General features: G+C 36.6%; 1 protein-coding gene across 3 annotated transcripts in view; it reads left to right on the plus strand.

Moving 5' to 3' along the window:
* The window catches only part of LOC139970665 (xanthine dehydrogenase/oxidase-like), a 37,578-nt gene extending 22,457 nt beyond the window's left edge, over window positions 1–15,121 (plus strand). For all 3 annotated transcript variants that reach the window (XM_071976541.1, XM_071976542.1, XM_071976543.1), the window contains exons 18-32: window positions 171–297; window positions 1,126–1,245; window positions 1,847–2,068; window positions 2,836–2,969; window positions 3,862–4,036; window positions 4,860–5,051; window positions 6,238–6,383; window positions 6,864–6,951; window positions 7,105–7,329; window positions 8,598–8,672; window positions 9,529–9,581; window positions 10,264–10,444; window positions 11,365–11,553; window positions 12,442–12,609; window positions 13,123–15,121. In XM_071976541.1, coding sequence (XP_071832642.1) covers window positions 171–297; window positions 1,126–1,245; window positions 1,847–2,068; window positions 2,836–2,969; window positions 3,862–4,036; window positions 4,860–5,051; window positions 6,238–6,383; window positions 6,864–6,951; window positions 7,105–7,329; window positions 8,598–8,672; window positions 9,529–9,581; window positions 10,264–10,444; window positions 11,365–11,553; window positions 12,442–12,609; window positions 13,123–13,167 — 2,140 coding nt within the window. In that variant the 3' untranslated portion in view covers window positions 13,168–15,121. The remainder of the gene's footprint in view (window positions 1–170; window positions 298–1,125; window positions 1,246–1,846; window positions 2,069–2,835; window positions 2,970–3,861; window positions 4,037–4,859; window positions 5,052–6,237; window positions 6,384–6,863; window positions 6,952–7,104; window positions 7,330–8,597; window positions 8,673–9,528; window positions 9,582–10,263; window positions 10,445–11,364; window positions 11,554–12,441; window positions 12,610–13,122) is intronic.
* Window positions 15,122–15,504: the final 383 nt, after the last annotated feature.

Below are 15,504 nucleotides of genomic sequence, written 5' to 3' on the forward strand. Positions count from 1 at the left end.
AGTTTGCATTTTGCCATAGGAATTAAATGGACGTAACATATATATTATCTGCTTAGATAATTAACAAGGCCAAGGAGTCATAATACAGATCTTTAGTTTTCATTCAAGATGTCAACGAAGTCTTTGGTCTGCATATCACATGGATGCCTCTTTTTTTCCTTTTATTATAGGTCAATAGATTTTGAGGCTGCCCTCTCTGTGGAAGGCGTGGTCGATGTGGTTACAGCTAAGGACGTCCCCGGAAGGAATACCTTTGGTATATTATCAGAGGACGAAGAACTGTTTGCCACAGAAAAGGTTACTAAATTAAACACCTTTCTGAATTCAGTGGACACGTATCAAATTGCTTTTTTTGCTATGTCTTGTGCAGCTATGAGGCTTGTAGTGTCTATGATGTACACATTCATCGTAGAATCTTGTCTTTCACTTGTCAAGTATAGAATTAATTTCCCTCCCTGTCTGTTGATATTTACACAGTAACTAGTTTGCTTAATAACTCTCTAAAGCAGGGGTGGGCGACCTACGGCCCGCGGGCCACATGCTGCATGCCAGTGATTTTTTTGCGGCCTGTGAGATGTCTCAAGAAAATGAAAAAAAAATCAGTCTATTTTACATCATCACAAAAAAAGAGCTAGCTGCTTAGAATTTACCTGCACTAATGATGCTGTCAGGTAGGCCTATTATCCCCATTAATTATGAACTGTACTGTATTGACATTATGTTTTTGTGAATACGGATTAAGTACACACACCTATTGCTTGAAAGTCCTCGGAGTCAAAGGTTTGAAATCAACAGCAGGTCATTGGTGAGGTGTGGCCCTGTCAATCTTTCACTCCTAAACTCTGGCCCATTCATTCAAAAAAGTTGCCCACCTCTGCAGTCTAAAACGATCCTATATCACCCTTACAAACTGCGGATCACCGAACCTCTTCGTTTAATGTGGATACCCTTCTCTCGTCTTTATATGATTTCCGTCGAGTCTACACTTCATTCTTTGTTCTTTGTAAGGAATTGTTTTTCAAAAAGAAACTCAATTCTCTCTCTTTTTTTTCTTTTTTTTATAAAGAACTGGTTTGCCAAATTTGGGTTTGAAATTTAAAAATCACATCAATAATTTGATTTTAGGTTCATTGCATTGGTCAGACTGTAGCAGGAGTTCTTGCCAAAGATGAAGATACAGCTAGGAGAGCTGCTAAACTAGTTAAGGTGGAGTACGAGAACCTAGAACCAGTCTTCACTATCAAGGTAGGTTGCATGTTACTTTAATAGAACAATGTCTCTGTTGTGGTACTGCTGTCGGTTTAGCGTTCATTCAAGGCCTCTGTAGTTTCCGTTCTCAGTATTGCAGATTTTATCGTAGACTCATTTCAGTCCACAATTTGATACATCATCTAAAGAGAATTTGCCAATGGTTGTCTAATTGAGTAGGCGCGTTTGTAGGAGAGGATTTTTCATGAAAAAGTCAAGCCAATAATCCCCTGTGAAAATATGTCTTTCTTTAGCAATATAACACGTTATGCATTTACTGACAAAAGAAGAAAAAATGTTACTGAAGTGAATAGGGGTTTGGTATGTTAATTGATAGGCCGAGAAGAGACAGGAAAACGTTAAAATTTCTTCAGTAGTTACAAAGTGCTGTCACATTTTGTATTATTTGATCAGATAAGACGGGTAGAATAGGAGGAAAGGTGTCTCCCAAATAAATAGTAACTGACATTTGGTTTTTGTTGCTTTCAACCTCAACATGACCATGTGTCTCTTTGTCAACCCCCTCCCTCCCCCCTCCTCCACCCTGCAAGTTACATGATTGTATTATCTAATATTCCTTTCTTTTTTGTCCCTTTAGGAAGCCATTGCAAAAGGCAATATTTTGGGTGAACCTGTCATCATTACGAGTGGCGACCCTGATAACGGTCTCGAGATGTCCGATCACGTGATCGAAGGAGAGATTGCGGTCGGTGCTCAAGAGCATTTTTACATGGAGACACAAAGATGTATGGTGATACCTCAAGGAGAGCATGATGAAATTGAGGTCATCTTATCGACGCAATGTCTATCTCCGGTGCAGGTTAGAACCCAAAAAAATGTTTTACATAAAATGGTCGTTGACTCAGTCTTGCATGTGTGATCCCAATTTATCAACAATTTTTTTTTGTTTCCATTTATATTATTTGATAATTGCTTTATTGAGGTGAACCATGTATGATGGATTTTGAAAGAGCGAAATTTAAGAAATGAAAAGCGTTTTGCTTTGTATATAACCTTCTTTCCTTTGATTTTTCATTTCAAACCACCATTGAATATAGCTTGACCTAAACCTGTTATGCATCATATATTTATACTTTTCATATATTGTATATATAAGCGAAGCGAAAACTGAAAAATTAGCTGGCTGGCAAAATTGTAAACAATTCGGAAAGAGCAGAGCGACTTTGGTGGCTGTTCAATACAGCAATCAGAAAATATTTATGTGGCGCCCAATGTCACGTTTGACTTTTAACGCTAATTAGCATATTAGACCTGCTTCACTGTCATGGTAACGTTTGACATTGCTCAGCCTTAACTTTGCATTTAAGAATCAGGAAAGCAGACATTTTAATAGCAGTTGTCAGATGAAATTCTTCCCAATTTGACTAAAAAGACTAAACTTTATTCCTTTTAATTTGTGAAGCTTTTAGCAAGAGTTTATATAACAAAAATCATTAAAACAAATATTAATGGCACCTTAAAATTTATAGAATTATATTTAAAGACGTGTTTAAGCTTTTTGTATTTAGCCAGTTTTCAGCTGGTTTCTTTAATAATACATAAAATTGACCTTGTTTAATTTTCAAGGCCGCCATAGTTTCAGCACTTGGCATTCCGAGCAACAGGATCGTCTGCAAATCCAAGAGGGTAGGTGGTGCTTTCGGAGGCAAAGCCTACCGTTCCACGCCCTATGCAACTGTCACGGCTGTAGCAGCAGTCAAGTGAGTTTCTAGTTTTTGGCCTTAGTTTATTCGTTTCTAACATATGGTTAGGTTCAAACTGATGAGAAAATGCCTTTCCAAAAAATATATGATTTCTGTCTCGGTAAACACCTGCATTTTATATACATGACTTAAGTTGAAATTAAATTATCAATGAAGTGACTTCATAAATGTAAATCATATGCAAAAGAAAGTCCCCGTAACAATTTTTAGTCCTAGAACTGGTTATACACTATGGACTCGCTTGCTCGTGTAACTTTGTAGTATATGCTTAGCAACTTATTACCAATTAGTGATATAAAATGTATGTGTCCTGGTGGGAAGGTTTTTGAATTCATGAAATCCACCCACCTGCTGATATTGAAAATTATTTGCATACCCTTCGGAGATAACACAGCAGTGACACTTTCTAGACTTGTCGCTTGATGTAGATGTCAGTCATATTTAACACATATTTAACGTACAGTACCTTGAAGAACTTATTGTAAAATTAATTACAAACACCCCTATAGTCTCATTTGTTAGAGATTGCAGGAACAAAAATTTAAAATAAATGTTTCAGTTAAATGAATTTAATATTCCATCATGTCATGTGGAAACTGGCAACATCAGAATAATGATGCAATTATGAAAAAAAGAAAAAAGAACAGCTATAGCAGAGTTATTGACAAACGAATATCTACCACAACTTCTAAAAATGTTCAATTAAACCAACAGCCCTAATAAATATATGAATGAGTTTAAAAAGTTGATTGCTTTGTTGAATTGATAGGCTCTTGTTTGCATATATAGTTTTATAGGCATTTTCTTCTTCTCATGTCAAAAAATTACTTTTAATTTAAAAATTAATATAACAAAAAAATGATTTTACATAAAAAATTATTTTGATCAGGGTCGGATCCCCGGTCAGATTAATTCTGGACAGACACGAAGACATGATCAGCTCTGGGACCCGTCATCCTTACTTGGTCAAGTACAAAGTAGGATTCACTGACCACGGCAGGCTGACCGCTGTAGACGTTACCTACTACGCCAACATTGGCTTTGTGCTCGATATATCACAATCTGTAAGTTAAGAAAAGCCAGACTTTTAGGCAATTTAGCTGGAAGTTTAATGACTAAAATCCTCTTGGAACAAAGGTTCTCTTTCACATCCAAATTTTGACAGAAGTGTGGCTGCAGTTCTTATTTTTTAAGGTGAGGAGATTTGTATTCCTTTCCCGACTGACTACAAAATATGTAAATTACATTTCTTTGATATTGGTTATGGTATAATATCAGACCTGTCAACTCTCCCGGCTTTTACCCGAATCTCCCGGCCTTCGGTTTCATATTCTATTCTCCCGGTTTTTTAATGTTTCATCACTTGAGACATTTCTGAAAATAGCCAACAATTAGTCCCATGCTTTCTCACTGTATTGCATAACTATACTTATTTAGGAGTATTTATATCATTTCAGTTGAAAATTACCAACCTCCCTATTTCCCCCTTGTTCTCCCTATTTTTTGGCCCTGAAAAGTGTTATTCTCCCTATTTTGGGGTCAAACTGGTTGACAGGTCTGTAATATGTTTATTGAAGTTTGAGAATGCTCACAAGATTTGTTTTGCATAGCATATACTTAGCATTTAAGACTCAGGCAAGAGACATTCAGCAAATTGTCAGATAAAAATTCATCCTATTTTGACAAAAAGACAAAATGTTTTGTCTGTAATCTTTTGATGCATTTTAGCTGGAAGTTTAATACTTATAAAGCCACTGAAGCAAGATTGTCTTTTGCATTCAAATTTTGGACAGAAATGTGGTTATACATTTCTTCTTCTTTGAATGAGGAATCTTGTCTGTTTTCTACTGACTACAAACTCTATGGATTAATTTTCCTTTGATACAGGTCATGGTTACATCCTTACTGAAGTTTGAGAATGCTTACAAGATACCCAATGTTAGAGTGACTGGTATCTTTTGCAGAACCAACATTCCCTCGTGCACTGCCTTTAGAGCATTTGGTGCACCGCAGGCGATGATCGCCACGGAAACATGGATGAACGACATCGCCCGGATTTGTGGGATATCACCAGAAAAGGTAAGTAGTACTTAATAAAGTATGCTGGTTTGGTTTATAGTAACAACTCTTAACTATTTGCTCATAGTAACCGTATATTATTGCTCTGTCTTTCAGCTTAACCATTTGTGTGATGCTTCACACATTGTTTACAGGTATGTGGTAGAATTTGGAGTTGGTGGTTTTAAAGATGAAGGTAAATATATAATGTTGTCCAAATCTGCATTTATACCTGCCTATATAAGCTAAATGAGCTGGAAAATGTACATTATGTGTTGAATATAAAAGCAAATCTTTGCTCATGCAAGACAATTAACAATGAGTTTACTAACCCGGAGTATTTACTCAAACTAAAACTATGGAATAGAGTAAAAAGAGCAGAATAGAGTAGATAAACATTTTGATACTAGTATTGTTCAGAATCGAAACTACACATCAAAACTGTTGAACTTAAAACAATTGTTTTCTTTTCTTTCATTTTTGAAACAAAACTTGTCAGCGAAGTTGTCATTTCAATGGGATCTTATTATCAATAGTAAAATTCAATATTTAAACAAAAAAAAGGAAAAAATTATCACTACAACAACAAGCTGCTCCTAACCTGCAAATTCGATCTACTTGTTTTCCGCAACTCTTTTCAATAGCTTTAACAAAATTCTCCATCTTTCTCTCAGATTTATTTTGTAATTTCATATTTATTTACTTCTGGCTAACTCTTTCAGTCTCCCTGTACTATTCTTTAAAGAAAATTAATCAACCAAAACAATTTTGAAATGAACCATTTAATATTGCATTTTACTTTTTTTTCCAACATGCACTCATTTGGTACAAACTTTCAGTAACATGTGACTCCATTTTCAGACAAGAAGGGAGAATTTCTCTTTTACCATTTTCAGTGGACAATAAATATAACAGATAATGTATAAACAGGTGCCTCTTGTTTAACTGTGGATTCTGGTATTACACAATTTTTACAAATTTTGTACAAAATGCAGCTTTTAGTGTCATTTTGTACTGTTTTACCCTTGGTGTTGTCATGATGTATACTATGCTTCATATATTCTTCAATACAATTTGAAAATGCTTGTACAGTGTCCTTTGAACAATTCGAACATGGAAATACCCAAATTTATTTGATTTACTTTTAATAAAAGGACAGGTAATATTGTGTAATTAATATGGCATGTAATTACCCTATTGTCTGCAGGTTCGAGAACTGAATTTCTACAAGGAGGGAGATGCGACCCATCACAGCCAAGTTCTTCACGGTGTTACGTTATCCCGTTGCTGGGAGCAGTGCCTCACCCAGAGTAACCTTGCCACCAGGAGAATAAGTGTGGATAACTTCAACAAGTAATGTTGAATATTTCTTCAGTTTATGTTGAATTTGAGGTGATAGATCATTCACCAACGTTGAATCGGTTTTCATCGTAACTTATTCATCTGAGAAATGGCTAAAGGTTTGCAGGTTAACTGGTTTGCAAACTATCATTGTGTCACTCTTTTCAGAAGTAAATACATATTTAAAAAAAATGAATAATGTAACAACTTTCAAAGATTCACAATGTACTTCGAACGACGACAAGATGAATTCCAATCCCAACTCCATGGATATTGGCTGAAGCTAGATTGATTTGGTCGAAACAACAGATAAACACAGTTAACAGATTACGGCTTATTAAATGTGTCAATTACCAATCCTTTCACCCTCAAGCTGGAAACCTCGTCTGTTCGCTTGATGCAATTTGTTATCATTTTCGTTTATCTCTGCTGCTTCAATTGGTCTGTGAATTTGACCTACCTGTTTATTTCTTTTTCATAACATATTCACAGGGACAACAGATGGAAGAAAAGAGGTCTGGCAATAGTTCCGGTCAAATACGGGATCGCATATATCGGTTTGGTCAAGTTTATGAACCAGGTTAGTGGTAGTATGTTCAACATTTCTCTGTTCTTTCTTTCTTTCTTTTTAAATTCTTTAAATTATGTCTGTCCTTGCTGGACATCCCTTTATTCTCTCTCTGTGTTGTGATTGTACATTCATAAATACAACGATGGTTTACTGTTTTTCCAGGGAGGTGCCTGCGTGCATATCTACAAGGATGGTGCGGTCCTGTTGTCCCACGGTGGAATCGAGATAGGTCAGGGGATGTACACTAAGATGCATCAGGTCGCCAGCCGAACTTTGGGAATTCCCATGGATAAATTCCATACCATCGACACAGCTACTGACAAAGTCCCTAACACATCGGGGACGGCAGCCAGTACCGGAACGGATTTGAATGGCATGGCAGTCAAGGTGAGCAATAATTGTTTCTCTTTTAATTAGTAAAGCCAGTGGCGGAGCTAGGGGTATTGGTCAGGAGGGGCGAGAATGGTTTGTAGGGGTGTTTTTGACACTATCTAAGCGGAGCGCCACCACAGGTTGGCTCGGAGCGTACAGAAATTTTTTGAGTAAAGATACTCCCTAGATCGCCAGAAATGACCCTTTCTGGGCCTTGCTAATTTGCAGATAAATGAAGAATAAATAGGTGTCATCGCCATTTTGTCAGAAAATTACACCTACAAAATGTGCCAAATGTCAATAGGTATTTGAGAGCACAATAAAAAAGTCAATAATCGTGAATAAGTAAAAAGTGGTAAAAAGCTGAAAAGGGCGCCAGCAGTCCATTTTAGTCTTTCAGGGGGGGGGGCATCCGCCCCCTCTGACTGTATGGACGCTCCGCCACTGAGTAAAGCGACTGCACTGACCACAGAGGGTGTAGAAGGGAGGGCAGTAGGGGGAAGAGGGGAGGGGGGGTGGAGAGGATGGGGATTCTCTAAGTGCTATTCTCACAAATTTCACCCCATCCTCATACTATCTAGAAGAAATGGAATATTGTATACTGCAGAAAAATGTATGAGGATAAGGTAGAGGCTCAAATCCAAACCCTTGAGTCAGTTTCTTGAGGCAGTTTCTGTTTAGTTAATTAAGCCTCCTGATGATTACATTGCTTCAAGTGGTTTTTATACAGTTACAAGTTTTCACAGAAAGGTACAAAAGTTGTAAAATTAATACTTTATGTAGAAATAATTTACTACATTATTGATTGATTATTTTACTTTAATTTTCCAAAGTTGAAAAGAAAATTGATTTGCATTTGGTTTGGTTTCCCAAGTGTCTTTCAGTTTAGTTATTAACCGTAACGATACAGAGTAATTAATTTTAACTTTGAATGAAAACGTGTTTCTCATATGCAAATGGCACAGTGAATATTTCATCAAAGTGCAAATCAAAGTAAGGATTTTAGGAAAACACATAAATGCAATGGATCAACATACCGACCTACTGTGGGTTTACACCCAATGAATATGAATTTATTTGCGAATAACTTTTATAAATGATTCCATGAAAGTCTAACAATTTTTGTCACCCGGATGCGTTTGCATATATTTGCATTTAACTCATACGAAGAGAAAATTTCATTTTTTGGAATTTTATTATCCAGTAGTGTAGGAATACCACAAAAATCAACTCAAAAAGATGAATTTTAAATTAATCATTTTCATTCTTTTTTCTCTTCTCAGAATGCTTGTTTGAAAATCATGGATAGATTGAAACCTATTGTCGATAAGAATCCTTCTGGAACCTGGGAGGATTGGGTAGGCATTTTGTTTCTCTTTCTCTTGATTTGAAAATGCGTTGCTGTTACTGCAATCGTGTGATGCCGTGTTTCAATATTCATCATTTAGTTTAACTACCGTGTAAAGTTGGCACTACTCGCCCATAAGCTCGATGGGGTAGGTTCGATATTAATAAAGTTTTATGTGGACATAAATTTATGTCAAGATAAATAAGACACATCAGATTTGAGATACTCTCAAAACACCAGAGGTATCTTGGGGTTTTTTCTGCAGCTAAGGCTTACACAGGCCACTGCAATAGCAAAAACTTTGAAGATGGTAAATAGGAAAATTCAAGTTTTGGGGTTGAGAATGCCGAAGTGGTGACTCATTGCCACATGTCTGAGATCAGTGATGGTTTCTTGTAGCCTGAATATGATGTACTGTACTGTTTCAATATGAAACATGTTCAATCGACCCATGCAATGATATGGGCCAGTTATGTCCTGAAGACTGACTCGAAAAATTATAAAAACAATGAGATTGTGATAGGAGACTATCTGTCCTTAAACAAAAGAGAATATAAATGTAACGAGAAGACTTTCAGATAATGTAACTGTTCAGTATGAAGCATGTTGAATCGACCCATGCTATTATACTAACCAATCATGTCCTGAAAACTGACTCGAAAAATTATAAACAAATTTTGAAAGGACAAAGGAATCGTTGGCTGGATTTTAAATTAGCGAGCTCACTGGAATACAGGCGTTTCTCGTGCATTTCATTAATCAGCGAGTGAAACATTGACTGGTTTATAAATGGAACAAATCATAGTTAGATTATAGATATGATGGGCTCAGAATTTGACATTGAAATTTCTCTCATTTTTCACAAGATCTCTGAGGCCTATCATTCTCGAATCAGTCTATCAGCTACTGGGTTCTGGAGGTAAGTGCTTCAAATAGTTTTTATTCTCAAGGCTATAACATGATAAAATGAGATTCAGAATGGGAAGAAGATGAGAATTGGAAGGTGAGATATAAGGAGGATAAGGAGCATAAGGAGGATGGTTAGAAGGTAAGGAGAGGAGAACCAGTCTTTGGGCATACTTCAGCATACAATGTTTACTTCTAGGAGATGTAAAATATTATCTCTATCACTAAAGATGAAGAAGAAGAAAAGTTGGAAGGATTACAGTGTTTGAAAATTAACTTGCGTTCCATCTTTCAATATTTTTGAATTTGATGTAATCATCAGAATTATTTATATTTTAAGAAATTACATTATTTTTGTCTTAAGATTTGGTTTTATTTGAAGAAATTTTTCAGATAATTTCTATAACCGATAATTACCTAGTGCTACATTAACACCCTCAGGGACCCTGAGGCATTGTCATGACTCCCCCCGCCCCCCTCATTTGTTAAGTTTTACATGCACAACCTGGAAATTGAAAGTTGGTGTGTCTTGCCTGTTAGTGTTCAAAGAGGAACCTTGTCCATTGTGGGCCCCTTGACCTTAGGGGACCTTAGGGGCCCCTAGACAAGTAGCCAATTGTGTATTCAATAACCCCTCCCATTAACTACCCATGCATCCTTCTATCAATTGGTTTTCCTCTCTTTCCCACCTCCAGGACCCCTGACTTGGGTTACGACTTGCAAACCAATCAAGGAAACAATTTTAATTACTTTTGTTACGGGGCTGCAGCATCTGAGGTAGAGATAGACTGCTTGACGGGAGACCACGTGACCCTAAGAACGGATATCGTAATGGATGTGGGAGATAGCCTCAACCCAGCTATTGATGTCGGCCAGGTGAGAAAACAGAGTAACAAAGTAATGCTATGGTGTGGTAGTGGTACGTGCAGGGGTGCTGTTACCCTCCATCCCACATGAGTCATAATGTTTAGAACAAACTAGTATAACAGAGTAACAAAGTAATGTTATGGTGTGGTAGTGGTACATGCAGGGGGGTGCTGGTCCCCTACATCCACATGAGTCATTATGTCTAGAAACAAACTAGTGAAACAGAGTAACAAAGTGATGTTATGGTGTGGTAGTGGTACATGCAGGGGGTTGCTGGTATCCCTACATCCACACAGTCATTATATTTAGAAGCAACTAGTTAAATCAACCGCCTCCTACTTTATTACGTTAACGTTAAAGTCTGCAAAAGTATTACTCCTAAGTGATATCAGATTAATAAACATTCTCCTGTTTGTCTTCATTAAAATATATAAATAATTAACGATATATTGAGGAGTTTATTACTAATTCATTCATTGAAATATAAAACCTTACATGTTCACCTGCTATTTTGAATTGGTATCAATATAGCGCAAACAGAAATTTGGTATTTATAAATGAATTGATGTGCTTTTATTAAAGCATTTATTAGTGCATGCTATACCAATATTTACCAGCTTAAACCACCAAAACATTAACCCAATTAAAAGGATTTAACATATGAGGTACATTTTGCAATGTAGAGAACTTGTTAAATAGTAAAAATTGTTTGAAGTCTGATTAAATTCATTCCTGGGTTTCATCCACGTTGGAAGTTGCTATTTTTGCAAAGTTTTTTTGTTGTTGTTTCTTTTCATTTTAATTAAAGATGGGACTACTTCTTTTTCTCTCCTTGGCCCCTAATGTTATTTTCTTTTCATACTGCTTCGTTAAAATTGAGGAAGAATTACCAACGATATTCTGTTTTGTGTTTTGCTTCCATTTCTAAGATTGAAGGAGCATTCATGCAAGGCTATGGGTTGTTCCTATTGGAGGACTACCGTATCAACTCTGCTGGTCAACTTCTCACTATAGGACCCTCTGCGTACAAGATTCCAACCGTCAGGAACACTCCTGTAGAGTTTAATGTATCTCTACTGCATAATGCTGCAAATCCGAGATCAGTTTACTCATCAAAGGTCAGATTTATATAGTTTTTATTTCTTGTGTTTTCCGTGGGGTACAGGTGAAGGATGGGAGGTAGGGAGGGAAGGGGAATGCATCTGTTCATGTGACAGTATAAGTGAATTATATTAAAGGGTGTGAAGACTCGCGCAAAAAGAAACGTCTAATGCCTGTAATCTGACCTAGTTTCGAATGAGGTGTAACAGAAGTGTTAGACACCACCATCGATCCCAGAAAATACACACACAGCTTGCTACTGTCGGTAATTAGACACTAGTGTACAGTCAGTACATACAGCTGCGGTAAATACCCACAGCACAGTGTATAAACGACACAGCAATGGACATCTCAGGTAACAAGATAACAAGGTATCACGTTTCATTGCTGTCTGCATTTTGTAAGGACCGAACAAAGCGTCACTTGCAAGCAACAGAAAGTTAACACTTTCACACGGTTTGGGCGAGTATTCAATGCTTTTACTACTTGACTATCGGGGCATGTCAAGCATAAATCACATAATTTTGTGAGAAGTGGACAGGGGCATGAAAGGCATCAAACATGACACCCCGACATTTGGTCGCATCTTGTCGCTGCGTTCCTATAAACAACATTAACTGTTGATCATGGAGTATAAGTCATAGAGAGTCAGAAGCCACCCCTTCTTACAGCAACATGCATGCTTACCCTGGGATGGGGGGGTATTCAATCTGAGGGAGGGGGTGGGAGTACAGACTTTGTGGGGCAGTGAGACATGTGTGAACTGATCTGAGGGGGCAAGCTCATATTGACCTCTGCGCCCACCTTCCCCCACTTCCAGCTCCACTGCCTGTGATTAATTACCAGTGTTAGCCATTCACCTGTTATCACAGTCCTGTATATTTCTGAACAATCTCTATATTTAGGGTGTCGGTGAGCCTCCTCTTTTCTTGGCATCGTCTGTGTACTTTGCTGTGAAGGAAGCGATTTCATCAGCGAGGCTGGACGCACATCTGCCCGTAGAGTTTAGATTGGATTCACCAGCAATACCAGAGAGAATCAGACTGGCATGTCAAGATTCTATCCTCGGGGAGGTAAGAAGTCATTTGAACTGGTTGGTTGTTTTCTTCAAGTGAGTTAAATCATAGAACATGTATGCCATAGGTCGTGTGAATCTTATGCTTTCCCACTTGCCCATCTTGTGACTGATTTTAGTTTGTGACTTAATTCTATTGAAAAAAAACACAAATACACAAGCATGCATTTGCTTTATTTATTTATTGAATTTTCTGGTAGATACTAATTCTCTTTTGAGCAATGCCATATATCGGTAAGCCTTACCCATAGGCACCTGGCAAAGACCTGTGAACTTCCACTTCCCCCCCCCCCCTCCCCCTACTAACTTCTTTTTATTTCATTTTGATAAACATATTTTTATGATTTCGGTCGGGGCTCAATATTATGTCATATTTTCTCCCGAAGTCTTAAGCAAGTGCCTGCATTATTAGAGCCCAGTGCCATCCCACAATCCATTGCTATCTTGCTCATGTGCACATGCCTTCTTATAACTTTTCTCTCACAAGTTTTACCCCTTTTTCTCCTTTCAGTTACCTGAAGAAGAGACAAGTAGCCCTTTCTTCCTCAGACCGTAACCATGGTGATTGCTATACTACAGCTGCTGAGAGGGTAAAAGTCTGGTGAAATTGAAATATACAAAACATATTACATAAGCATAAGAACATGTATGCCCTTAATACTTTTAGTTCTTAAGAGTACTTTGTAAATTTATTTTGTAAATAATATTATAATTATTTCTTACCTGAGGCAATACACTTGTTTAACTCGCGTGCAAAGCGATCTGGCCACAGTGTGTGATCTGTCACTTGCAGCTCTCTGTGCTGCTTCTGTTACTGTTCTGGTTCTGCTTATTTAGTTTTATTCTTGTAGTTGTTCACTAATAGCTTGTTTATTGTATGGTTCTGTTTGTATTCACTACTGTTTTATGTTTACTGTCGACAGGAAATCATTTTCTGTTTTTGTTTTCTGAAATGGACAATAAAGTTCTATCTATAAGAAAATTGAGAACCTGCAAAAATGATTTTTGGTGTTGTTTAGTTTCAGACTAGAGTGGATTGTATCTATATCTAAATGGAGTAATAAATGTAGAAAATGTTTTTGGTTAATATGTGATGAACAGAACTTGAGCTAGACTATTTGTATGTAACTAATAAAATACATTAAACAGATTGAGACAAAACTTGAGAAAAGTCAGAAATGAGGAAATTCACGCAGGTTCATCGTGCAATGCAACCACTAGTAGTTTGTGGCTCATTCCACAAAGAAAGTTGTATATAAACTAGACTATTTGAAAAACAGAAAAAGAAAATGGAGAGGTTACTGTTTTGAAAGTATGTATTAATTGAAGAATTGAAAGCTGTTAATTTGACAATGGGAGGTTAGGGGGTGAGGGGGGGGGGGATGTGGTGCTAAGTCAGTTCCAACTATCATGGCAAATGTTTCTTTCACTGGAAAAGTAAGCAAAATTTAAATTATTTCTAAATCTATTACAGATTTGTACAAACATTAAGCACAAAAGTTAGAACATTTTTTCTCCAATTTTGGACTTTTTCTTTTGCATCAGTTTAAAAAAAGGAAAGAAAGAAAAAGAGATTGACTTGTAAATAATTTATGGACTCAGTGCAATAAATAAAGGTGAGTTCTCAACTAGAAATTTCTTTGACAGAAATAAGCTAGATTTGCAGAAATGTAAATAATGCATTCTGCCAGGGATGAAATGTTTCACGAGACAATAATGTATATAAGCCAAGTCTTGTTCACCGAAACACGAGATGCAATTTCCCATATTTAGTTGTGGAATTATTGAATGGCATGGCTACTTGACCAAATAGTTTTATTTATTAAGGTTATGGGAGGTATTTTCAAGTTTAAAACATTTGTCTATACGGGTACATATACAGCAAAACCATGTATTTTAACATATGTATTCACCTATTATTATTATTTTTGGTTGATATTATCCTTGGTTATAACTACAGCATTAGTTACTCAGTTGTGTATTGTAATAATTGCTTACTTTTAAGTACTACTCTATTGTTATCAAAAGATTAATTATGCATAATAACTGTGGGACTGCACCAAATCCTTTTAATATCAAAGTCATTTTGGTACTTGTTATATCTTCATGCATACACCTAAACATATTTAAAATATGATATGTACGGATCTAAGAATTATGAAAAATGTAATATATATAGTACTGTATATTTGATTTTAGATAATATCTTGCTTTTGCATGTTGCATTGTTCCTAAATTTCTTTTTCATTTGTAGTAGTTTTCAGTATATCTACATTTTCTTAACAATAGTCTAACTGTCTATAAGTTTGGCACAATGGCAAAATGGCAGTACCTTACTACTTCCTGATGTGTTAACAGGAGTGTCAGACTAATAGTAATATACTGCAATCATACTACTAATTGTTCGGTATGTTAGTAAACATACATCACCGGTGCATTCTTATCTTCACACAGCCTGTATGTACAGGATCATACAGTAGCCTACATGTATATCACTGCTGGGGCAGACACATATGAGTATAGTTTTATTATAGAGTAATACATATTCCCAAAGGGTCGAAAAATTATACGGCTACAAGTAAGTATGAGTACTTTAGCAACCCAGTCTGGGTACTGCATGACGACGAGTACAATCAGTAATACCAAGTACAATTAGGAATATCTAGTACAATCAGGAGTACCGAGTACAATTAGGAATACCGAGTACAATCAGTAATACCGAGTACAACCAGGAATACCGAGTACATCCAGAAATACTGAGTACAATCAGGAGTACCGTGTACAATCAGGAGTACAGAGTACAATCAGGAATACCTACAGTAGTACAATCAGGAATACCGAGTAGTACAATCATGAATACCGAGTACAATCATGAATATCGAGTACAATCAGT

This window comes from Apostichopus japonicus, chromosome 8 (genome assembly GCF_037975245.1).
Source record: "Apostichopus japonicus isolate 1M-3 chromosome 8, ASM3797524v1, whole genome shotgun sequence".
Taxonomy (NCBI): Eukaryota; Metazoa; Echinodermata; class Holothuroidea; order Aspidochirotida; family Stichopodidae; genus Apostichopus; species Apostichopus japonicus.